The sequence below is a fragment of the Vombatus ursinus genome, unplaced genomic scaffold (genome assembly GCF_900497805.2).
Source record: "Vombatus ursinus unplaced genomic scaffold, bare-nosed wombat genome assembly UNPS02014599.1, whole genome shotgun sequence".
Classification (NCBI taxonomy): domain Eukaryota; kingdom Metazoa; phylum Chordata; class Mammalia; order Diprotodontia; family Vombatidae; genus Vombatus; species Vombatus ursinus.
In genome coordinates this window covers 117,643-142,055 of record NW_020954377.1, presented here as the reverse complement: position 1 = coordinate 142,055, position 24,413 = coordinate 117,643, and the positions used below count along the sequence as shown (strand labels likewise).

The following is a 24,413-nucleotide window of genomic DNA, read 5'->3' as shown; positions in this document are numbered from 1 at the left end:
GCGGCTGCGGCGGCGACGGCTACGGCGACGAGCAGCCAGGATCCCGGAGCAGAGGAAGAGTTGGTGTGGAAGGGACCGGGCGTGGAGGCGGTGGCGACATGGCCGTAAACCTGAGTCGGAACGGGCCGGCGCTGCAGGAGGCCTACCGGCAAGTGGTCACCGAGAAGTCACCCACGGACTGGTGAGGGAGGGACGGCTGGGGGAGGGGCAGGGGCTCCTGCAGGCGGTGGGGGGCAGGATGAGAAGGAAAGGAAGGTACCGGGGGGACTCCAGCCGAGGGGAAGGGAGAGGAATGGGGGGCTCCAGAGGGGAGGAGAGTAGGGGGCATAAGGAGGGAGGGGGGTGTAACAGGTCTGGGAACGGAGAGGAGTGGGAAGGGGGCTGGCGTAGAGGCTAAGAGGGTCTGGGGGTGGGGGTGGGAGAGGAATGGGGGGGCATGAGAAGGAGGGAGGGGAGGGGGCTAGGAGGGAGGGAGGTGTAACGGGTCTGGGAGCGAAGAGGAGACGTGAGGGGGGTGCAGAGGCCCAGGAGGGTATGGGAGTGGGGGAGGGAGAAGAATGGGGAGGCTCCAGGGGGAAGGAGAGGAATGAGGGGGCTCCAGGGGGAAGGAGAGTGGGAGGCGTGAGAAGGAGGGAGGGAAGGGGTGCGAATGAAGGCTAGGAGAGGGAGGGGAGGGGATGTAACAGGTCTGGGAGGGAAGAGGAGACGTGAGCGGGGTGCAGAGGCCCAGGAGGGTCTGGGGATGGGGGAGGGAGAGGAATGGGAAGGGCGTGAGAAGGAGGGGGGGGCTGGAAGGGAGGGGGCATAACAGAATTGGGAGCGAAGAGGAGACATGGGGGGTTACATAAGTCCAAGACGGTCTGGGGGTAGGGGAGGGAGAGGGGGCTGGAGGGTGGGCCCGCAGAGGAAGGGGGGAGGCAGAGAAGGACCAGGGACTGGAGTTTGGCAGCTGGAGAATGAGTGCAGAAGGCGGGGCGGGGTCGTCGTTCCGGGGTGCCGGCGTGCTGGGACGGGGGGGGGGGGGGGGGGGGGGGCTTTTGCTGCTGCCTCTGAGTGTCTTCTCCAGGCCTGGGCAGTTTCTCACCCACACACTCCCTCTGCCGGGTGCTGGTGGTGCAATGGGTGTGTCATCGGTGTGGCCTCGGGTGGGGAGGGGAGCTCCAGCTTTTGGGCCACCAGGCACTTCCCTCTTTACCTTCGTTCTCCTGACCACCACCGTCCTCTAAGAGCCTGGGTGGGGGTGGGGGGCTGCCCAGTGAGGCCTGAAGCCAGGACCGTGCTCACTCAGCAGTCTAGGCCTTGGTGCCTTCTGCTTGGCCTGTGCCGCAGACACCATTGTTGCCTCCGTGGGCAGGGGGCTGAGGTTTATTGAAGTTAGAAGAAAGCAGGATGGGCTCTGCACACCCCTTCCCTTCATCTAAGGTATATCAGGCGCCAGCACTCGTCTGCAGAAGGGTTTGAGAACATTTAGTACTTGGCATTTGGGAACCAGCCAAAAGACTTAGAGAGTTTGAGGGAAAAACTGTAAGTTTCCTCTTCTTGCCTTCCTTTTCTGTCTACAGCATTCTCTCATCACTTCCTGGGGACCTTCCTGTTGAATTTCAGACCTTTGCTTTTCTTCCTAATTCCTCCATGAGCTCTGCTTACAGTGCTAAGGCCATCACATCTGCCTCTTCTAAAAGGGTGATCCACAGGATCCATGCCTTGTCAGGAGTGCCTGGAAAGGAATCACTGCATTCTGCATAGAAGTGCTTTGTCTCTTCTATAGAACTGGACTGGGAAATCAAGTTCTGTCTTTTCTGGGAAGGTGCTGATAGGGGCTGGCTGACCCTTTCAGGGCCTCAGTTTTACCAAGAAAAAGGAACATAGGTTTTTTCCAATCCTAGACCCAGATCAGCGAAATAATGTTTCCAAGTATTTGGATGAGAGTTCTGTTCTTTCATTTCCTCAAAACTACAGTGTTACAGTGTATCCTTACTTGCTTACATGACAGTGACTTGTCGGATTTTGAAGTCTGAACAGTCAGCGCACACCTCACTTGAAGGCTGACATTTTGTTGCACTTAGGTCATACTTGTTACTTTGGTAAGGGGTGGAGGGAGCTTTTTAGATGCAGTTGCATTTGTAGTTCTATGTGGTCATTTGCCACTTTCTGCCCCCTCCCCTTTTTGCCTAGATTGTTTATTTCAATTGGCCTGTTTTGAATATTTCCTGTTGTTGGTAAGAAGCTATAAACTCAGCAGAGAATATTAAGGTTGACTGCCTTGGTAACTGACTTACCAATATGATCAGTCAGAAGACCTGGTTTCAGATCCAACCTGCCACTTCACTAGTTCTCTGATCTTAAGTCATTTACCCTCTCAGGCCCCCGGTTTCCTCTCTATCAAATGAGATTGGACCTTCCAGTTCTGACATCCTATGAGTCTGGCTTCAATTTATCTTGGATATGTCAACGGTCAATAAACTTTTATTAAGCACTACTATGTGCCAGGCACTGTGCTAAGCTCGGAGGATAGTTTTTTTTTTTAAAGTCTCTGCCCTCAAGGAGCTTACAATCTAATGGGATAAGGTAACACAAAAGGAAAATGAAGAAGGTGGTGGGGAGGAGGTATCAGAGACGTCCCAAAGTAGTGCATCCAGGTGAGAAATGAGATTTTGAACTGAGCTCTCTCCTTAAGTGGAGGTTTGGAGTTGATGGTCCCACCTTCCATTGAGAGATGAAGATGGTTGTGCTGAGGTGCAGTACCACGGCTGACAATATCTTATAGGATGATGAAGTTATCTGGGCTTGGGGGAGAAGCCCCAGGGTGGTGCAGCCAGATGAAAAATGAGAAATGTATCTTGTTTGTACGACTCTGTTTGCATACACTTTAAGGTGTGCAAATAGATTTACAAATGTTTTTTCATTTGATCCTCACAACAAGCCTGTGATGTAGGTGCTATTATCCCCATTTTATAGATAAGGAAACAGCTTAAGTGAAATTGCATCCACACACAGCTAGTAAGTGTCTGAAACACGATTTGAACTCAGGTCTTCCTAGCTCTAAGTTTAATACTACTGTGCCACCTGTCATATTTAGACTGGGTTTTTTTGGGGGGGGGTTGGTTTTATTTTTTGCAACCCCAGCACTTAGTGTAGTGCTTGGCTCATAGTAGATGCTTAATAAATGTTTATTAACTTGACTTGATGGGACCAAAGTGGAGGTAGGACTCTGAAGGAGTGTAAACAGTCTCTTTATTTGGGAAATAATTTCACAAAATGTAGCACAGGTAAACGTTCAAGGCTGAATTGTTTAAAGGTTCATCTTGTTCTGCCCAGAGAGTTAGGGCCTCTAAGAATGTAGTTCTGTTGCTATGAGACCAATATCTTCAGCCATTATCTCCCGCTCATCTAAATCTTGTGGTTGAGGTTTTCTTATTAATTCTGAATTTCTTTAGTGCATGTCAAGATCTATAGTGCTAGGTTGCTTAGCTCAAAGAATACTTTTTGAACCCTGAGTCTGTACAGGGAAAAGAATTTTTCTCCACCCTGACTCCAGGCTACTTAGGATTGGAGCATAAGAAGATGTAGGTCCCAGAAAACTAATATAGCTACCAACTGTGGTAGTTAAAAAACAGAAAATGAGTTTGCGTGCTCTGCTCACCTCCTCCCTATCCCCACTCTCTCCATTTCTACCTTGCCCTAGGTATCTGGCAGGATACTTGAATCCAATCCACTTGAAACTGTGGATTGGAGAGGGGGATGGGAGTTGGGCAGTGGGAAACTGTAAAATTTTACTTGGAAACACAGTTTAAATTCAAATGCTTCTAGGTCTGGAAAGGTTCTGTTGTTGTTGAGTTTCAGACATGTCCAACCCTCTGTGACCCCATTTGAGCTTTTCTTGGCAAGGATACTGAGTGGTTTACCATTTCCTTCTCCAGCTCATTTTATGTATGAGGAAATTGAGGCAAGCAGGGTTAAGTGACTTGCCCAGGGTCACACAGCTAGTAAGTGTCTGACAGCTAGGTGGTGCAGTGGATAGAGTGCAGGCCTGAAGTCAAGAAGACACCTCTTTGTGAGTTCAAATTTGGCCTTGGAGAAGCTGGAGAAGGAAAGGCAAAGCACTCCTGTATCTTTGCTAAGAAAACCCCCAAAATAGCTTCGTGAAAAGTCAGACACTACTGAGCAACAACAACAATTAAGGAAGGAAACTTTGCAATCTGCTTTAATGATTTTCCTTTGTCTTCTGTTCTCTCTCACTTCTCTACTAATGACATAGAAGTGATATCATCCTCTCTGTGCAGATGACTTCTGAATCTGCACATCTAGCCCTCATCTCTTTCTTGAGCTCCAGTCCTGTGTCTCTTGGGCATGCTGGCCACCTGCCTGTATGGGTCACGGACACCTGAAACTCAGGGTGTCCAAAGAAGAGCTCATTTTCTCTAGCCCAGATCTGATCCCTGTTCCTAGCTTCCCTATTTCTATTGAAGATACCACCATCTTTCCAGTCACCCAACTTTGAAACATCACAGTCGTCCTTGACTCTTCATTCTTCCTCCCCACCCCCACATCTGGTCATTTACCAAGGCTTATAATGTCAGCCTTCACAACAGTCTCTGTCTTTCTACTCTTCCCACAATCATGCTCTTCACCTTTTACTTGGATTGTTCTACAGTTGTCTCCTAGCCTTCAGTCTCTCCCTCCCCCTCTTCTTTCTCCCCCTCCCTCCTACCCCCTCTTCCTCCCTCCTTCCTCAGTAGTGACTCTCTGTGGCCTCCAGGATAAAATATAAAATGGTATTTAAAGCAGTTTGTTTTTGTCCCAGGCTCCCTTTCCCAATTTATTGCACATTATTTCCCTTCATGCTAGCTGAATCTTGTGCATAATATTCCATCTCTTGTTTTCGTGCCCTTGCACAGGCTCCCCCCCCTCCACACACACACACTGAGGTAGGAGGGGCATTGCATCTGTTGCTTGCACATTCAATCATGAAAGCTGTTGTGCTATGGAACGTATTCCGGCACCCACCAGTCTCAGTTAACATTCGTTAAGTGCCTACTAGGTGCCAGGGACTGTGCTAAGCACTGGGGATACAAAAAGAAGCAAAAGATTGTCCCTACCTTCAAGGAGCTCACAACTTAGTGGAGGAGACAACAAGCAAAAAATAGATAAAGCTGGGAAGGCACTAAAAGTAAGAGGAGTTGGGAAAGGCTTCCTCTAGAATATGGGAGCTAGGAGGCAGAGCCTTGTGGGAGACAGCCAGGAAAATGCCTGGAGCTGAGTGATGGAGAGTCTTGTTTGTGGAAGAGCTAGGAGGCCAGTGTCATTAGATTGATGTGGTGGGGTGGGGTAAGGTACAAGAAGACTGGAAAGGTAGGAGAGGTCTAGGTCATGAAAGGCTTTGAACAATAGGGAGTCACTGGTGGTCAGACCTGTACTTTAGGAAAATCACTTTAGTCATTGAATGGAGGATGGATTGGAGTGGGGCGGAGACTTGAGGGAGACAGATCCACCAGCAGCTATTTCAGTAGTCCAGATGTGAGGTGATGAGGGCCTGCTCCAGGAGGGTGGCAGAGTCAGAGAAGAGGAGAGAAGGGGTCGTGTTCTAGAGATATTACAAAGGTGAAATGGAGAGGTCTTGGCAACAGCCTGCATATATGGGGGATGAGAGATAGTGAGGAATCCAGGGTGACTCTTGGGTTGTGAGTGTGGGGGACTGGGAGGATGGTATTGCCCTTTACAATAATAGGGAAGATGATGGTGGAGGTGGTTTAGGAAGAAAGAAAATGAGCTCTGTTTTGAAGATACTGATTTTAAGATGTCTACTGGACATCTAGTTCAAGATGTCTGAAAGGCAAGTGGAAATGTGAGATTGGAAGTCCGCAGAGAGGGTGGGGCAGGATAGGTAGATTTGAGAATCGTCAGCATAAAGATGTTGATTATATCCATGGGAGCTGATGAAATCACCAAGTGAAGTAGTATAGAAGGAGAAGAGAAGAGGGGCCAGGGCAACCCTGAGGGACACCTACGGTTAGAGGATGTGATCTGGAGGAGGATCCAGCAAAGGAGGAGACTCAGAAGAAGTCAGATAGACAGGAGGAGCACCAGGAGAGGTCAGTGTCATGAAAACCTAGAGAAAAGAGAGTATCAAGGAGGAGAGAGTGATCAACAGTGGCAGAGGCCACAGAGAGGTCAGGGAGAATGAGGCTTGAGAAAAGGCCATTGGAAGCTGTATTGTAAAGGGTTATGAAGACAGTGAAAGGAAAGTGGAGGCACCCGTTGTAGATGATAGCTGTTTGAGTTTAGTTCAAAAGGCAGAGGAGATATAGGACAATAGTTACTGAAGATGCAAGGATCAAGTGAGGGTTTTTTGAGTATGGGAGAGACATGGGCATGTTTGTAGGCAGTAGGGAAGGAGCCAGTAGAGAGGGAAAGATTGGAAACAGGTGAAAGAGTGAGGATGACAGAGGGGGCAGTCTGTTGGGGGAGATAGGATGGGGTCACTTGAACAGGTACAAAGGGTTAGCCTTGGTAAGGAGCAAGGCCACCTCATCATGTGAGAAGAGAGTGGCAGAAGGCTCCTGAGTGTTAGGAGCTGGGGAAGAGGGGAGAAGAGGAAGCTCATGGCAAATAGCCTCAATTTTTTCTGTAAAATATAAGACAAGGTTCCCAGCTGAGAGGGTTGGGGGGAGGGGAGCAGAAGCCATGGGAGGTTTGAAAGAGCTGCAGTGGAGGGTGGGACAGTCAGTTGATAAGGGAGGTTTAGTAGGATTGCCAAGCAGCAGTGAGGGCCCAGTTGAAGATGTGTAGTGGACATAGTCAGAATGATTGCAGTGATTTTCTCTACCTTTGATCAGCAGCATGTAGGAGTGATCCAAGGCTTAGGCTTGGCTGGGTGTAGTTGGCAAAATAATAAGGGGGCTAGAGGTTCAAGAGAGGAGGACAGTATAGAGTTGAATTAGTTCACCAGGGAGTCAAGATGGGGAGAAGAGGAAAGAGTGGTTAGTGCAGGGAAGATGGCCTGGGAGGAAATTGAAGGGTCAAGGGGTTAGAGGTCACAGGATGAAGAGTACAATTTTGTAAAGGAAGGCAGGGGGAGAGGTGAAAATCAAATAGATTACGGTCTGATAAAAGGATTTGGGGATTCTTGAACACAGAGGTGTTGCATTTGCATGCAAGTTAGCAAGAGCAAAGGTATGACTCAGTGTGAGAATGTTATGTGGAGGGTGCCATTTTCCACTTCCCAAAGGAGACTGGAGACATGGGGAGCCCGAGGGGGAAGGCAGATGGTCATTCCTGCTTCATTACTCCTCTGAAGGCTGGAGATTAGTGAGGAGAGAGCTCAACAGGAGAGGGAAGTTGGACCTGCCCAGCAGGAGGTGGAAGGCCCACCCCCAATTGCTGTTGCTCTTCTTCTTCCTCAAGGGACAGACACAGGAGGGGATGGGAGCCGTGAAGTCAGAGGGAAGGTTGGGAGATCAGGCCAGCAGCAGGCTGTGGGGTGGCCTTGTGCTGGCTTGTTTCCAATGGCCTATTGGGCATTTTCATCTGAACAACCTGTTTGTGCCTCAAGGTAGTTTGCCAACAAAGTTTGCTTAAAATCGAACTTCTCAACCTAGCTCCTAGTTCCTCTTTTTGGCTTCCCTATTTCTGCTGCTCTTATGACCCTGTTACTCAGTTGAAATCTTGGAGGCATTTTTGACTTCTGTCTGTCAGTCATAAAGACTTGATTCTTCCTTTGTAATATTTCACTGCTACCATTCTAATAGGGAAGGCTGGATAATGTAATGGTGAGAGCTCTGGACTTGAAGGCAGGTGAGACCTGGGTTTGGATCGTACCTCTGACACTAATTGTGGGAAAATTACAAAACCTTCGAGTCTGTTTCCTCATCTGAAAAATAGGAACCCTACTCATAGTGCCTCTCTTCCAGGGTTGGTAGATGGGTCAGTGGTGAAGCAGATGGATGTAAAATGCTTTTCAAACCCTAACTGTAGAGGCCATTATTCCCACTACAAGCCTGTACACTGCATGCCCAGATTACTGTAATAGCCTCCTGATGGATTTTCCCGTATCGAATCCCTCTCTATTTCAGTCCTGCAGGTTGCTACCAGACACATCTTGTCAAAATGCTGCTTTGATTGGGTCATTCTCTTGCCTCAGAACCTTCCATAGCCATGGAAGCTTGGCCTTTAAGTCCCCCATAGTGTGGCTTCAGGCTCTCTCTTCATCTCCCTAGGCAAGAGCTAGGTGGTCCTCTCTGCTTCCTCTCTTACCATTCCTGGATTATCTACTGCCCCTGGACATGTCTTGTCTCCCCTGACTTCCACTTTCTTCCCTCTGTGCTTTTGTTCCCTCCTGATCCCAACTCACAGGTCTTCCCTCTCCTTGTAAATCCTATTCCTGCTCCAGGACCCAGCCCAAACATCTGTTCTATGAACTTTCTCAGATCCCTTCAACTCACTGTGGAGTGGCATTGATTGTCTGAACCATTCCTTTGGCAAAACTGTGATCTGTGTTTATCTGTGTTGTTTAACTTTGTATGTCCTCTCTCCCCAGGAAGACGATAACCTTCTCGAGGACAGGTACACGTATTATACTTATATAGAAATGCTCTGTTGCTGGGAGCAAGCAAAATAGTTTAGCCGAAGCAGGGGGTCTTAGGGGATCAGTGGGAGGTAACTTTGAAGAGTTTGCAGGGGGGCCAAAGAGTTACTTTGCTTCCTATCAGAAAGAGGGCTAATAGAGTCTGTACTGAGCTGGTGCCTTTCTCCCAGTTAGCCTTGAGGGCCCATCCTTGCTAGAGCGAGTACTCCGTGGTTAGACCTTTGTCTTCACAGAAAGGAGCAGTGTTTCCTCATTCAGGGAGGAGTGGAAACATTTGACCACAACAGAAGCCGTGAGTCAGTGATATAATCAGTGATAAATTGGATGGGATAATTTGAAATAATGACAGCCTCTTCCCCAGTTCATTTGGGTCACTCCTTTTTACTCCCACCTGTGTTTCTGAAAGTCTTTTGCATTGTGTTTCATTCCCTGCAAAAGCACTGTCTCCTTCTTGGCTGTTTCCTCATTAACTTGATCCACCGAATCCTGTCTGGGTCTGCTTTCCCTCCTTCATCCTTTTCATTTCACCACTGTATCTGCTTGATCGTCTCGACATGGCTGTGAGTGAAGCCAGTGTGCCAGGCTAGACAGAGCCCTTTGGAAACAATAGGGTCTTGTCTTCAGCTTCGTGTTTCTTTATACATCGTTAGATATACACAAACACGTAGACCCAGAGACTATTCTACTATACGTGGAATTCCAAGTGAATTTTATTCCTGGGTGGTGAACTATGAATTCTGAATGAATTTTGCTTCTCATTTATTGTATGTTGGAGATCAATTTATCAGATCTTTTTCTGATATAGAAGTTCCTGTCTGAGGCCCACGGACTGCCACGAGGTCCATGTGGAGATTTCAGGAGGGTTTGTTTGTGAATTAGTTTTCAACTTGTTCAGTGTATTTGGTTTCCTTTGTAATCTTGTGTACTTTATTTTGTATATTAAAAAGATTGTTCTGAGAAGAGGTTAGTACAATTTACGAGACTGCCAGAAGGGTTGGTGACACCAATGAAGGTTAAAAACTCCTGATTGAATGCAAAACAAGATAGCTCACAAAGCTGCCTGCCTGGGCTGGTTTAAAGACGGCTAATGTGATTGCCGTTTTGGATGCGGGAATTTTCACTTAACTTGCTTCTTTATGCTGGAAAGCTGGGGAATTGCCCTAGTTTGTTAGCTTGCTGTCTGTGAAATGAGGATCAAACAACTCATGATTGTGACTTTTCCCAAGTAGCTGTGAGTTTATTTGTAAGCCTGTACATTTTCATGGGTGTTGTAGTTATCAGTTACTTGCCCAGTATTCCTTGGAAGTAAATGCAGATGTTGTTAAAAAGGAAAACAAAGAAATAAGGCCCTACTTTTATGTGAAGAAATTAAAGCAGTGGCTGGAGACAGTAACGTGTCCAAGGCTAATGAGAGTGATCTTAATGTGATGTGTTCAGCACCTGGGATGCAGTGGCCAGGGAATAAGAAGTCTCAAATATCAAAATAGCTACCCTCACATCAGGACTCGGGGCTTCATCCCAGCCTAGACAGCTATGTTAGCCGCAAGTATACAGAGCAGGTGTACACACAAAGGGAGTTAAGTGCGATGGCCCTTTGCCTAATTTTGTATCTTTCTCCTGCTTGATCTTCCCAGCTTTGCTTAAGTTGCTTTGGGTTAGGTATATAAGGGGATCTCTCCCTTTATCTTTTAGCTTCGCTAGCAACCTTAGTTCATGATTCTTGTCTGTTAATAGACAAGTCAGTCTCCTCTGACTTTTCTACATCCTTGACTGTGAATTCCTTTGACTAGCTGAGGAAGCTGTCTGCAGAATTTTAGTGACCTCCATGGAAAATTAGTATCTAATTACTTTTTTTTTTTTTAAAGAATCATATTATCCCGGTGTTAGAGAGGCAGATGAGTGTAATGGAAAGAGCACTGGGTTAGAAGTGGACCGCCTGGACCTTGGGTTCAGCCCTCTTCTGCCGTTTACTGGCTATGTGGATCATCTCTCTCAGCTTTAGTTTCCATATCTCGGAAATGGGGATAATGATACTTTGCACCCCTGACCTTGAAGGACAGAAGTTTGTGAAATGTTAGGTGTTCATACAAATTCAGCTAATATCATTTGTAAGGCCTCAGATTATTGTGGACTTCTGTAGCACTTCAAGATAAAGGGTGTACTGTGACACCTGACCGCATAATCTACTTGTGCTTTCTTACAGGGCCTTGTTTACTTACGAAGGCAACAGCAATGACATCCGTGTGGCCGGCACTGGAGGTGAGCCTGCGTGTGTTGGGGAAGTGGGTGCAAAGTGACTTTTTGTTGTGCCTTGATGACGGGGGAAGAGGGCAGTCCTTGATAGGCTATGAAAGAGACGCTGGTCTGAATTTGTGGAAGCTCCGTTCTGGGAGTTCTCCCTCAGTGGTGAAATGACAGATTATTTGCAGAATGCAGGTTAGACTGGGCACTTTTTAATTCCTTTGCTCTTCTTTTCCCCTCTTTATCTTGTTTGTTGTTCCCTCTGCTTGCTGAACTTTTTCTCTTTGGCCTATGTGGGCTGTTTGCTGGGAGAGGCCTCATTGTCCCCAACATAGGAACAGGTCAAGGGTCCTCAAAGTCATCCTGCCACCATGTCTTGCTTCCAACTTGGACTTCTTTCCTTGCCTGAATAAATGCAGGGATGTCAACTTCACAGCTTCTTTCATAACCTCTTGCCTCTAAAGCACGTTTGAGGTTGTATAAGGGTTTTTGTTACTAGTAGCAACAGGAAATTAGGACGCGTCCCTTCCATGGCCTTGCTCTTTCTCACTTATACGGTGGCACATATAGTGGTGGGTCTTTGGGAACACAAAAGTATGAAATAAAAATCCTCAGCACCCCAAGGGAGCGAGTACACAGCCTCTTTGAGTCTTCTGGGTGTTTACTTAGAGGGGCCCTAAAGGACAAGGAGATGCTGCTCACCACTGCTAGAGCAGATTGAGGGTGGAAGTGGTTGTGAAGGCCGTCTGGGCCTTCCACCAGTGACTGCTTATGAGAGGCACGGGGGACGCTGCTGTGGGCCAGTGTCCAGCATATAGTAGGCACTTAATAACATGCTTTTTGACTTACCTTGGTGATTGCATTGCCAAGAAAAGTAGCTAACTGAGAGCAGTTGTGAGAAGCCGGGGGCATCCCTCTGTTCACTTCATGATTCCTTGTATGTCCCCTGATGTGTTAGCCTGGGACCACCTGCTGTTGCCTGAGCAGTGACACTTGTGAAGATGTTGTGACCCTCTCATTCTTTACTGTTTTGACCCTGCTGCATTCCCTTAATACTAAGGCCTCTGGAGGCTGTAAGTGCTCTTAGGGCATGGAGTCTGATAAAACGGGGGTCTTGTAAGGCTTCAGTAAGAGCGTACTTTCTGGGGAAGGAAAGAGCACCCATCCCAGGGAAATAACACATCTTTTAAAGTTTTGGAAAAGCAACTAAATAAAATCCCCCAAATCGCCTCTGTTGTCCTTGGGAGGAGTAGGAGGGAGTGGCGAATCAGAAATGTCCTTCATTCTAACTCCTCTGGGTCACACTTAGTATCTTTACTGCTAATCTAACCATTTAATTATATACTGTCTTGCTGAATCTTTTTCAAGTGCCGTGCACACATATATATACCCAGAGGCATTGGTGACAACCGTGGGCATATCAAGGGCAGTGTAGGCCAGCACGGGACTGCTTTTCAGTGATGGCACAGAACGATGGGACTCAACCTGAAAATGGCAACACTCCTTTTTTTCTTCGATGGTGTTCCCCTCCCAGCCTATTTCAACAACAATTAAAAACTCATTGATACAGATTTTTTTTGTCCTATTTTTCTCTGCCTCATCTCTCCTCCTAGAGATGTGGTCTACACCACCAGCCCTGCCTTGGAGACGAAGAGGCAGAGCTTGAGAGTGGGCGTGGTAATGTTGCAGTCCCTTGCTTCATAATGAGATTTCTCATTGCTTTTTAAAGTACATAGTTCTTTTTCAGTATATTAAATAGGGCTGCTGTTTGGTTCTGATCTATAGCACTTCCTGAACTGTGATAATTTCCTTTAGCCCGTTTTCTTTTCCTGCCCTAAAGTCTGTCCACCTGTTATCTGTGCGTGTGTGTGTTCTGGCTGGCATAGCTAGCCAATGGATACTCTGAAAACCCCACAGAGGTTGTAATTGTAAATAGAGACTAACCTAACTTTTCAGTTACCTATCCTTAGTGATAAAAACGGGAAAGCAAAAAAGAGTGAAATGGCCTCTTAGACAGTTGGATCTTCTAGAGGATCCTTATAATTGCCCCCTCAAAATGCCCAGGAGACAGCCAAGGTGTGACGCTGTTTTGCTGAGGTGGAGGAAGTGGTCTCTGGGGTTCTGAGCAAGAGTGAGGACAGGAGTGAGTTTTATTGACTTGAGTGCAGGGCACACTTCTCAGCCTCATTACTTCTCATTTTGGTCTAGACTGCCATAAAACTAAGTCGTTTTGGCTTATTTCCATTCTTCCCATGGGCTGATGGAAACTGTAAGAATAAAGCAATACCCAGCACTCCTGGGTTTAGATAAAAGAAAAATCAAAGTAAAAAGTAAAGGACTCATGTACAAAAATAGACTAGCTCTTTCTGTTATAACAAAGGGAGTGCCGATCAGTTGGAGAATAGCTGAATACATTATGGTGTATGAGTGTAGTGGAATATCACTGTACCATAAGAAATGATGAAAGGGACGGTTTTAGAGAAACCTACAAGACTTGTATGAGCTAATGGAAAGTGAAGTAAGCAGGTCAGGATGATAATTTTTAAAAGAAATTTTTTTTTAATTTTCAGCTCCAAATTTCTTTCCCCTCACTCCTTCCAGACAGATTGAGAAGACAGTTACCCATTATACATGAGAAGCCATGCTAAACACACTTCCACATTAAGCCATGTTGCAAAAAAAAAAAAGCAGAAATAAAATGGAAAAAATTATGCTTCCATCTGCACTTAGAGATCATCAGTTCTCTCTTTGAAGAGGGATACCACATTTCATCATGAGTCCTTTGAAATTGTTGTGAATATTTGCCTTAATCAGAGTAGCTAAGTCTGTCACAATTGATCATTCCTCGTTACAATATTCCTGTTACTATGTACAATGTTCTCCTGGTACTGCTCACTTCACTTTGCATCATTTCATGTAAGTCCTTCCAGGTTTTTCTGAAACCATACTACTCATCATTTCTTATGACATGTATAGTACTCCATTCCAGTCATTTAGCACAACTTGTTCAACCATTCCCTAGTCGATGGGCATCCCCTCAATTCCAGTTCTTTGCCACCACACAAAGGGCTGCTACAAATATTTGTATGTATTTAGACCCTTTTCCTTTTTCTTTGATCTCTTTGAGATACAGACCTAGTAGTGGTATTGCTGGGTCATAAAGTATGCAGAGTTTTATAGTCCTTTGGGCATAGTCAAGAGGACAATTTATATAATAACAATAACTTATGAAGTTATTTATAATATTGTAAAGAAAAACTGTCTCAAGACTCTGGTCAGTACATTAACCAGCTGGAAGTGATGGGTTAGAGGTGTAGAATGAAACAGTCTTTTTTGTCTATAGTCAAATCTGAATTTGTTTTCTCAATTGTTACCAGGGAAGACTTTTTTTGAGTTGGGGAGGGATAGTGATGCTCCCCAAAGAAAGGAACAAAGGTCATTAGAGCATTTTGTAAAACACACGGAAGACGCATTTAGAGAACACGATCAGGACGACTTTGAAACCACTGGCTTGAATTTTTCATACATTTGGATAAAACAAACTCTATGTAATGGTCATAGTTTCACAGAGAGTCTTCTTTTTCTGTTGTTTGCTTTTGAAAATGTTCACGTTGGTGTTTGTCACATTCAGAATAACAAAAAATAAAAAAAAAACCCAAAGCTTGTTTTTCTTGTTGTTGTTTGTTGTTGTGAGCTCTGATCAGTTTCCCTAGGATTTTCCCTTATGCTTTCCTGACTTCCTTCCTTGCTACTTTGTATTGCAGAAGGTGGCTTGGAAGAGATGGTGGAGGAGCTAAATAGCGGGAAGGTGATGTACGCTTTCTGCCGGGTGAAGGACCCAAACTCCGGCCTACCCAAATTTGTCCTTGTCAACTGGGTAGGTAGAGCTTTTATTTCCAGTTTTCCTTCAGAATTAACTCCTGCTTGTCTTCCAAGATCGGCCCATTAAAAAAAAAAAAAGCAAATTCTAAAGAGATCCTGTGGCTTTTGTATAATTCGTAGGATTAAGAATTTTGATTTTTAACCCACATGTCACTGATTTGCCATCTAACTTGTGGCAAATCACTCTTTTCTCTCTCTGTCCAAGTTTTATCATTTGTACATAAGGCAGAAGGGATATTTGATTCCTAGACCTTTTGTGAATGTTACCAGAGAAAGAACAAAAGAGGGTAGTCCCTCATAAAACCAGCAGTAGGCTAGTTTAGGGGTAATATGAGAGGACTCAGATGTCCCCAGGATTCCATGCTAAAAGCTTCGTGTTTCCAGTGTCTCCTGCTTCATTTACTCTACAGCCTCAGGCAGGGAGTTGGATTAGACGATCTAAGGTGGCAGCCTTTAGCAAAGACTTTGGGTCATTATTTTGTTAGGGAAAGCTTCCTAAGAATTGCACCCACCTGATCGTGGAATGAACTACCTCACGAGGGAGTGAATTTCCAGTTAGTGGAGGTGTAGAGCCAGAGACTGGAAGCCCACTTGTCAGAAGTGTTGGAGAGGGCCTTCACGTTTTGGATAGAATTGGGCCAGATGCGCCCTGGCGTCCTTTATAGCTCTTGGATTCTTTAAAATGGGCAGGTGAGGGGGGAGGGAGATTAAGGGATGCCAACCCCTTCCCTGTACAGATGAGGAAAAGGGGCACTTGCCCACTGCCACCAGGTAGGAAGTAGTAGAACATGGACTCATGCGCTTTTCCATTGTTCCCTAGGCTGCCTGCCATAGGCAGATAAGCACTTTTCCTTTGCGTTTTCACAGGGAAGAGCTGAGAGGGTGTGGGTCATTTGAGATTTGTCCTTTTCTGCTTCGGGGTGGGATCGCTCTGGGAGCAAGCCTGTTTTCTAGTCAAGGGGTCAGACCCAAAGACGAAGCCGTCATTCCTTGTGTTGCAGACAGGTGAAGGCGTGAACGATGTGCGGAAGGGGGCCTGCGCCAACCACGTCAGCACAATGGCAAGCTTCCTAAAGGTAAAGGTATCACTTGGGAGGGCGCTCGGAAGACCAGCTCCTTTCTGCCAACCTGACTTGACCACACGACCCCTGCCTCCAGCTCCCTAGCCTCATCGGACTTTCCCTTCACAACACTGATTGGTGCTGAGATTTTTCAGCTCTAACTCTGAAATGTTTCTTACATCTTTCCCTTATTTCAAGTCAAGTCAACCAACATTTATTAAGTACCTCCTATGAACTGGGCACTGTGCTGAGTTCTGTCCCTGCTCTTAAGAAGCTCCCATCCTGGAGATAGCTCTGTACTCATGAGATACGCAGAGAAGGCAGGCACTGCCATTGAGGAAGTTTGAGAAAGGCTTCTTATTGACAGTGAGATTTTAGCCTGGGAGTAGCCAGAAAAATTGTTTGGGATTGGAGGAAGGACAGCCAGGGTCTAGTGTCACTGGGTCACAGAGTACTGGTAGGATCGTTTCCATTTTCACTGTCATGATCTCAAGCCAGGCCTAAATTGCCTCTCTCCTTTTTATGGGGCTGCTCCTTCTAATAATCTGTTATATCTCTGCTGCAAGAGCCACCTTCCTAAGGCTTAGCCCTGAGTCCCCTCCCTGTTCACAAACTTTTGGTGACTCCCCATTAACTAATGAGTAACCTCCAGGCACCTTTGCCTGCGGTGCTGACCTCCGCTTATCTTTCTGACTCTCTCCCCTTGCCCTCCTGTGTGACATTCTGTGACTCTCAGAGGCCCTTCTGCCGCACTCTGGCTGTGCTGGGAGACTTTGGATGCTGTATTGCAGATAAGATAAAATCGATAGGTCATTTTGTTTACTATAAATTGTACTTAACCCAGATGAAGTGTGGTATGGTATATAGAGAGCTGGGCTTGGGGCCAAGCAGATATGGGAGCCAGTCTGCCCTGTACCATATGCTTGCTATGGGACCCTGGACAAGTCACTTGAGAGTTCAGGGATGCTTCCTAAGACTGAGGCAGAGAATGGTTAGTAGAAAGAGTGTGTGTTCTCATTCAGGAATTTCCTGTATCAATGACACCACAGGCCCATTTTTTAATCTTAGCTGGCATACATATTATGGTAAGCATAGCATTTGCAAAATATGTTTATTTTAATTTCCCTGTTTATTTCTATGCACTAAACACGAGACCTTGAATTCTCAAAGAATTCAACAAAAACAATTGCTTTTATGGTTGGGAGTCTCCCAGCATTCCTGTTGTATTACCAGCTTTCAGTGTGCCATGGCTCCTCATGACAAAGAATGTGGTGCTCTGAGGCCCACTGCTCAAGACTGGGCTGCTTCTGACCAGCTCAGGTGGCATGTGTTCCCCAAACTCACCCTGTGCTTGGATCCTTGCACACCCTTGCTCTTGGGGTCTTTTTTTTGCCTGAATACCCCTCCTCTAATCTCTGTCCTTCAGGTCCTACACATCTCTTATGGTCCCTCTCAGTCTCTTCCCTGAAGACTTCTGTAATTGGCAACCCCCAGCCCCCCAACCATTCTTTGTACCTCCTTTTGTTGGGCATGCTGGTTCTTTTCTCTCTGCTAGAGTTATTAGCTCTTTGGGACCAGGATTGTCTTTTTTTCTGTGTCTTCTCTGATACCTTATACTCAGCTGCCCAGGCCGTGTCGAATGAATGGAGAGAGGCAGTGTGGTGTAGTCATTCAGTAAACATTAAGTACCTGCTGTGTGCCAGGCACTGTGCCAAGTGTTGGGGATACAAAGAGAGGCAAAAGACAGTTCCTGCCCTCCAGGAGCTCCCAGTCTAATGGGGAAGACAACAAGCAAATAAACACATACAGACGAGCTACATATAAGTATAAATAGGGATAAGAGAGAGAAGGCACTGGACTTAAGAGGGGTTGGGAAAGACTTCCTGTAGAAGGTGGGATATTAGCTGGGACCTGAAGGAAGCCAAAAAGAGGAGGTAGAGATGGGGAAGGAGAGTGTACCAGGCATGGGGGACAGACAGAAAATGTCCAGAGTTGGGATATGGAGAGTCTTAGTGGATAGATTCCTGCCTCGAAGCCAGGAAGACCTGGGATCAAGTCCTACCTCTGGTCTATAGTGGTTGAGTGACCCTGGACAGGTCCTTGCTCTCAGGGTCCTAGGCAGCTCATCAGATCATCAGTGGAGGGTAGCTGACTGCTAGAATAAAGGGAGTTTCCTCACTAAGGATTCTCTGGACCAGTGAAGTCACAGGTCCTCCCCCCCCCCCCCCCCCCGTCCCCTTCAGTTTCCTGGCAGCCACTGGCTCTTGGTGGCCACATTCTGACATCAGCACTTTGGAAAGGCACCTGCCAGGCCTTATAGCTGGTCAGTCTTTTAGGGAATCCGTGGCAAAGTTGGCATAGCTGATAAGAAACATTTTCTGCCATGGAGCTTGAGAGGGAGGATGCCCTTGATTGTGTCCTTAGCAGGGCTTCCCTGTTGTTCTCCTGGTGATGCTGTCTGTGAGGTGGAAAGAACAGTCTTCTTCCTAAATATATAGGAAAGAGAAAGTTGGTAAAGGAGGGAGGAGGGTGTTAGTGGTTCACTTTTTTCAGATGCTTCAATTTTCCGGGATGTCTTTTAGCATTAATTTCCTTAAATTGGAAGGTCTTTGAGCATGTTCTCATGAGCCCTTCATTCTGCCATGGCATCCTGGGGCATCATTGCAGCACCCATCCCAGTTCCTTTACTGTGCTATTCTAGAGGTAGGGAAATGGGGACACTCCTCCCTCAAAGTGCCAATGATGCTATCTTCACTGGCATTGTGGAGCACCGTAGAAGGTGGGAAGTGTTGGCTGTCAGCTGACAATATTCTCCAAGTTTATGAGTGAGAGACCAGGAAGGAGTCCGGTTGTCTAGGGGAGGTGCCATGAGGGCTAGAGATAAAATAAGGCAATGGAAAGGGAAAGAAGTGGTTACATGCAAAAGATTTTAGAGTTAAAAATGAAAGGGCTTAGCAACTGTTGGGACTGTGGGGCGCAAGGTCAGAAAGAAGGTAGAGTTAGCCTGGCTGACTGGGATGGTTACCTTGTGGACCTCCCTTCCCACCCCCAATCACTCCCACAGTCTTGTCCTTTGTGGTTTGTTGTGTAAAATTGGATTCTCCTCTGGGAAATGAGCAGAACAGCATTCACTGTTGGCTCTGTATGTTGTGAGATGGGGTGAATAAATGACCACTGTCTACTCGGTAGCTGGGCCTTCCTTTCTCCAAGTTGTGCATCTGCCTGCAGGGGGCTCATGTGACCATCAATGCTCGGGCTGAGGAGGACGTTGAGCCGGAATCCATCATGCAGAAGGTTGCCAAAGCTTCAGGGGCAAATTATAACTTCCACAAAGAGAGTAGCCGCTTCCAAGACTCAGGCCCCCAGGCGCCAGTGGTGAGTTCTTGCTCCAGGGCCAGTATTGTCCTTGCCAGGGGATTGACTGCTTGAAGAGAAGCTTGGAGGAGGAGGGATACAGATGACTAGATGTCCTGGCTCCTGCTTTTTGATGTCTGTTCTGCTCAGAAGTAGCGGGACTGTGCACCCAAGCCCCTCTTAGGACAGACCTACATTCAGCTCTTCTTGGAAGCTGATTTGTCACTGAAACCATAACAGCCTGATGAGATCTGTCTGCTTCAGGGGATGTTAGGGAAGTGGCCTTCACAACCATGACATGGTACAGTACCTCCAAATTGAGGAAATAACAGACCTTGTCAATGTTCCAGATTCTAAAATGGAAGTCAGGGAGGGTTAGGATGAGAGGAGTCCCTGCTGTATCCCCTGAGCTGGGCCACTTGTTCTCGCAGTCTTTACTCCAGGAATTGGTATGGTTTCCAAACCCAGATGCAGGGACTCTTGCTATTTACCATAGCATTTGAATCTAATGTTTGCTGGCAGTAATCACTCTTCTGTTGTTGGGCAGCTGAACCACCTGTAGTAGTTGCTTTGGGTGGAGGTAAGGTGATGGGCTAAGATGCCCTAAAGAAGCCCTGTCTCCTGGGAGCAAAGTCTAACCTCCCGATCCAGCTGGCTCCAACCAGTGCAGAGCCCCCTCTGTCCTGCTACATACAGTTGTAGCTTTTTTTGTGTGGGTACCACATGGTTGTGGTGAGCCTGTCTCATACGATAACTGAGGAATAGCTTTCCAAGGGCACATATACTGATCCTGTAGCAGAACTGAGCCAGCCCCTAAAGTGCTTTTGTATAGGATGCCTTGGGTCTTTCCAGGACTCCAGCTTAGTAGGACTGGCCTAGAATCCTAGTGGGCAGGTCAGGGAGGCTAATGGTCATCTTTTACTTCTTTATGTTGTAGAGGGCCCTGGCATCTTCATCCCCAGGGTTCTGTTCCCAGGAGGAGCTTGGTGCAAGACGTCTGTATCTAACAGTACTTGCCACAAGACCTGAACCTCTTGATTTAAGGAGAAATTTCTGAAAGTGAGGACATTCTATGATTTTGTCTGCAGTTGGATCTCATGTCTAAGAAGCCTCGGAAGCGTAGTTTTCCTTCAAGGTCCGGGTCATTGATGAAAATTATCTATCTCTCCACAGGGCTCTGTGTACCAAAAAACCAATGCTGTGTCTGAGATCAAAAGGGTTGGTAAAGACAGTTTCTGGGCCAAAGCAGAGGTGAGCATTTGGGCTAAGGATTGGGACTCTAGCGATCTTTTTGTTCTGAATGGTAGTGAACAAGAAATTTGCTGGAGGGAAGATGGAGGGATCAGTTGATAGTCCTGATCTGAGGAGCAGTGTGTGTGTGTTGTGGACAGAGGCGGCTAAGTGCTGTCTGCCCTTCCCGGTGACCATTGTGCAGAGAGAGGATGATGGGATGGGGAGAGTGGGAGGTGCCCACAGGCCTGAGGACTCCGCCTCTTCCTATTTTGGAGCTGGTGAGGACACCTAAGGATCAGCATCATTGTCCCCGCAGAAAGACGAGGAGAATCGGCGGCTAGAGGAGAAGCGACGGGCTGAGGAGGAGCGCCAGCGACTGGAGCAGGAACGCAGGGAGCGGGACCTGCAGGAGGCGGCCGAGCGAGAGCGGCGCTACCAGGAACATGCCCACGAGATTGATGCCCAAAGGTGAAGGCTGGGCCCAGTCCTCTTTTTAGTTTTTAAGCTAATTTTTTTTTCAATTGAAAATTTTTCTTTCCCCACCTCTTTCCACCTTTTCCCTCACTGGGAAAAATAGAAAACAGCTCCTATAACAAATAAGCACAGTCAGAACAAATCCCCACATTGGCAATATCCAGAAAATTTGTGTCACCATCTGCACCCTGAGTCCATCTGTGCTAGGAGACAGCAGCATGTTCCCTCCTTGGTCCTCTGGCAGCACAGGTGGTCATGGCCCTGATCAGAGCCCTGCAGGCTTTCAGAGTTCTTTGTTCTCCTGGTTCTTCTTCCTTCACTACACCAGTTTCTCTGAAGCCACCTCTTTCCTCATGTGTCTTGTCACAATTGTAGCATTCTGTGCCATTCACACCCCATCATTTGTTCACTGTTTCCTATTGCTCTCTCCCTCTCTCCCTCCCTCCTTCCTTCCTTCCCCGCTCCTTAGTGAAGGTTTCCCTTCAAGTACTACCCGAGAGGGGTTTCTCAAGCAAGGACATCTTAGCAGGAAGTGAGGGAGGGTCAGGTTTACCTGAAAGTATTTGATCTGACTCTTAACACTCTTCCTCTCATCCAATTCACCTGATAGGAAGTATGAGCAGGAGCAAGAAAAGATTTCAAAGGAGCAACAGGTGAGGATGAGCTTGTCTTTGATATTTGGACCCTTCTTGCCACCTTGAGCTCAAAATGAGTGACTGGAACACCCTGAGTGGGGGGCTCAGGCCACGGGACTGGAGGACAGACACATGTCCATCAGGAGGCAGGACACTGAACTATGGGATCCCGCGCGGGCCCTGAGGCTTGCTCCTGTTTAGTTTCCTCATCCGTAAAACAGGGATGATATATGTGTGCCTCAAAGAGTTGGGATCCGTAATCCAGCCCAGTCCAACCTCTGCGCTGTGCTGGACGGTGGGGAGACGAGGACAAACAGTCCCTGCCCTGAAGGCGCTTAACCTTTTCTGGGGTGGGAGAGGAGTTGGGGTTGGGACCTCCAGGCACCTTGCAGAGGGTAGAGAGGATGGCAGGAGAGCCTCGAAGAGGAGAGCTCGGCTTGGAGGCAGATGAGGATTGAGGATTGAGCTGCGCAAGGGAACGGTGTGCCCACACAAGACTCTGGATGAATGGTAGCACTTCTGCAGTTGTGGCCCGGGGTCACTCATCTCTTCTTTTCCTCTCATGGGGAAGAGGCCGAAGGGGGCCGAGTCTGATGCTCACAGAGGCTCCAGGGATCCCTCAGCTTTCCCATTCTAGAGTCCAGGCCTACAAGGGTGGTCAGTGTTTAGCCCAAGGGTTTAATAACTGATCAGCCACGGCAGCACTTTGCAGTTGTGATTACTGGAGAGACCGCTTGGCATCAGGCAGAAAATTTTAAGATTGGGGCCCAACGTCATGATTTATTGACTTTGTCTAATGAGTCATGAGCAAATCACCTCTTCTCTTTGCCTGTTTTCTCACTGTTAAATGGGAGTAATAATACTTTGACCTCCCAGTCCTCAGGGGCATTGTGAGAAAGCTCTTGGTGAACTAGTGCTGTGCAGATGTGCTTGGGCAGTTTACGTTTTCACGTACGTTCCCTCCTTTCCAGGAGGCAGCATCTCATCGACTAGCAAACCCACGTGATATTTTTAAACAGAAGGAGAGAGCGATGTCCACGACCTCCATTCTGGGCTCTCAGCCAGGTGAGAAGGGGCCGTGTCGCTGCTTTGGTGTGGGTGTTGTCAGGGAAGGCCACCAGGCCCCTGGCTCCTGTTGTGGTGGGTCCAGGAGCCAGTGGGAGTGTACAGTGTGGCTTGTCCTCCTCTAGACCAAGGGAGGGGGAGGGGGTCAAACTCAGGTGAAGACCGGGGCTCACACGTTGGCGTTTTCCATGTTCTGTTGTCTTTTTATTTATTTTGTTAAATATTTCCCAATTACATTTTAATCTGGTTCGACCTGTACTCAGGAGTGTACTCAGGCCCGTAAGCTGTGTGTTTGACTCCTCTGTTTTAGAGAACAAGACTGTAAACTGACAGCCTTGAGGCAGTTACTGCAGGGATATTTGGCACTGCCATGAGTGCACTCTGAATGTCCTTCCTGACTTCTGTACAACCGTATTCGACAACCTTTAGACTTGACAAGTTGGGGGCTTTTCTGTTGCCTCCTGAGGTAGTGAGTTCCCCATCACTGAAGGGTTCAAACAGAAGCTTAATGGGAGTTGTTGTAGAGGGAATTAATGACGTTAATTAGGGGACTAGACCGTGGAACGTTCTCAGATCCATTCTGAGTCTGAGGTTTCGTTCTTCTGTGCCAAGAGCAGCTTCAGAGAGTCTTCTGTATGTCCCAGGGTGCCCAGCTTCCTATCTGCCCTTTGTTCGAGCCCCCCAGTCCTTCCTACCTTTCCGGAGAGGGGAGGTTGGCAGCAGGGTGCTCGGGAGCTGAAGTCACCAAGCCTTTGGGCCCCACAGGACTTCAGAATCAACGTTCCCTGTGGTTTAATCAGGAAAGAGTAGATCCTCACGTCTCATTTTATCATGGGATAATTCTCTAGCAGTGTGGAGGGAAGTGCCTCTTCCCTTATCCATCTCTCCACTGCCTTCCCCTACTCCCAAACTGCATTTACTGGCCTTGATGGGACACTTAGGAAATAGCAGGGAGAGGGAGTGAGATCTCATTGCTTGATCTCATCTAAGAATGCGTTTGGCTCTGGGATGCAGGGGAACCGGGCTTTTTCTGAGCCTGACCTTCATTTCCTGGTGTTTGTGTGCATTCATATAGCTATTCATTCAGCAAATATTTATTGAGTGCCTGCAGTATGCACACCCTGGTTGAGGGAGATAAAAAATTTAGGTAAGATGCCCTGCCCGTGAAATGTATAGTCTGGTAGGGGAATATGATGCAGATAAGACAGCTGTGGTATACATTGGGGCTTGAAAAGGGCCTTGGAGAGGACCAGAGAAGGAGGCCTGAGAGGGAAGTCCATTGCTAACTGGGGGTTCAGGGGAATATTCTGGAGGAGGTTTTCATTTGAGTTGAACTTTAAAGGATGTATGAGAATTCAGCAGGCAGAGGGTGGGCAGGGCCCCAATCTGGGTGCGCATCAGGGGGCAGAGAGGAGACCAGCTTGGGGAGGGGACAGTATGAGAAAAGGAGAATGGTACTGGCTTGTGGAGGGCCCTGAATGCCACTCAGGAGAGTCTGAACCTCACTTGGAAGCACTGATTTTCTAGTGCAGGGAGGCCACAATCAGATCTTGCTTGGACTTGTGGTTCGAGAACAGATGTGATAAGATGTGTAAGGAGGCAACTGCATTTTCCAGGTGCATTAATGAGGCTTGTTTGAAAGTGGTGGCCATGGTGACTGAGAGGAGAGAATAGATACAAAATGGTAGCCCACTCTCCCTCCTCCCTCACCTCTCCATTCCACAGATAACCTTAAGGCTTTCGCAGTGGGGGTCGATCAGTGTGGTATCACAAACACAAATAATGATGTCAGAAGAGAGTAGGTTTAGGAGCAAAGCTGAGCTGGGCTTTGGACAGTTGAGTGGGGGTGTGTGTCTGGAGAAGCAGTCTGGCCCTCAGAAAAGA

The 24,413-nt window shown here is 47.3% G+C and overlaps 1 protein-coding gene across 1 annotated transcript in view; it reads left to right on the top strand.

The window, feature by feature from the left end:
* The window catches only part of DBNL (drebrin like), a 28,240-nt gene continuing 3,827 nt past the window's right edge, over positions 1-24,413 (top strand). Inside the window, exons 1-9 of the mRNA XM_027861241.1 lie at positions 1-181; positions 10,788-10,843; positions 14,590-14,702; positions 15,709-15,783; positions 18,997-19,143; positions 20,296-20,373; positions 20,672-20,823; positions 21,440-21,482; positions 22,436-22,529. Coding sequence (XP_027717042.1) covers positions 99-181; positions 10,788-10,843; positions 14,590-14,702; positions 15,709-15,783; positions 18,997-19,143; positions 20,296-20,373; positions 20,672-20,823; positions 21,440-21,482; positions 22,436-22,529 — 841 coding nt within the window. The 5' untranslated portion in view covers positions 1-98. The remainder of the gene's footprint in view (positions 182-10,787; positions 10,844-14,589; positions 14,703-15,708; positions 15,784-18,996; positions 19,144-20,295; positions 20,374-20,671; positions 20,824-21,439; positions 21,483-22,435; positions 22,530-24,413) is intronic.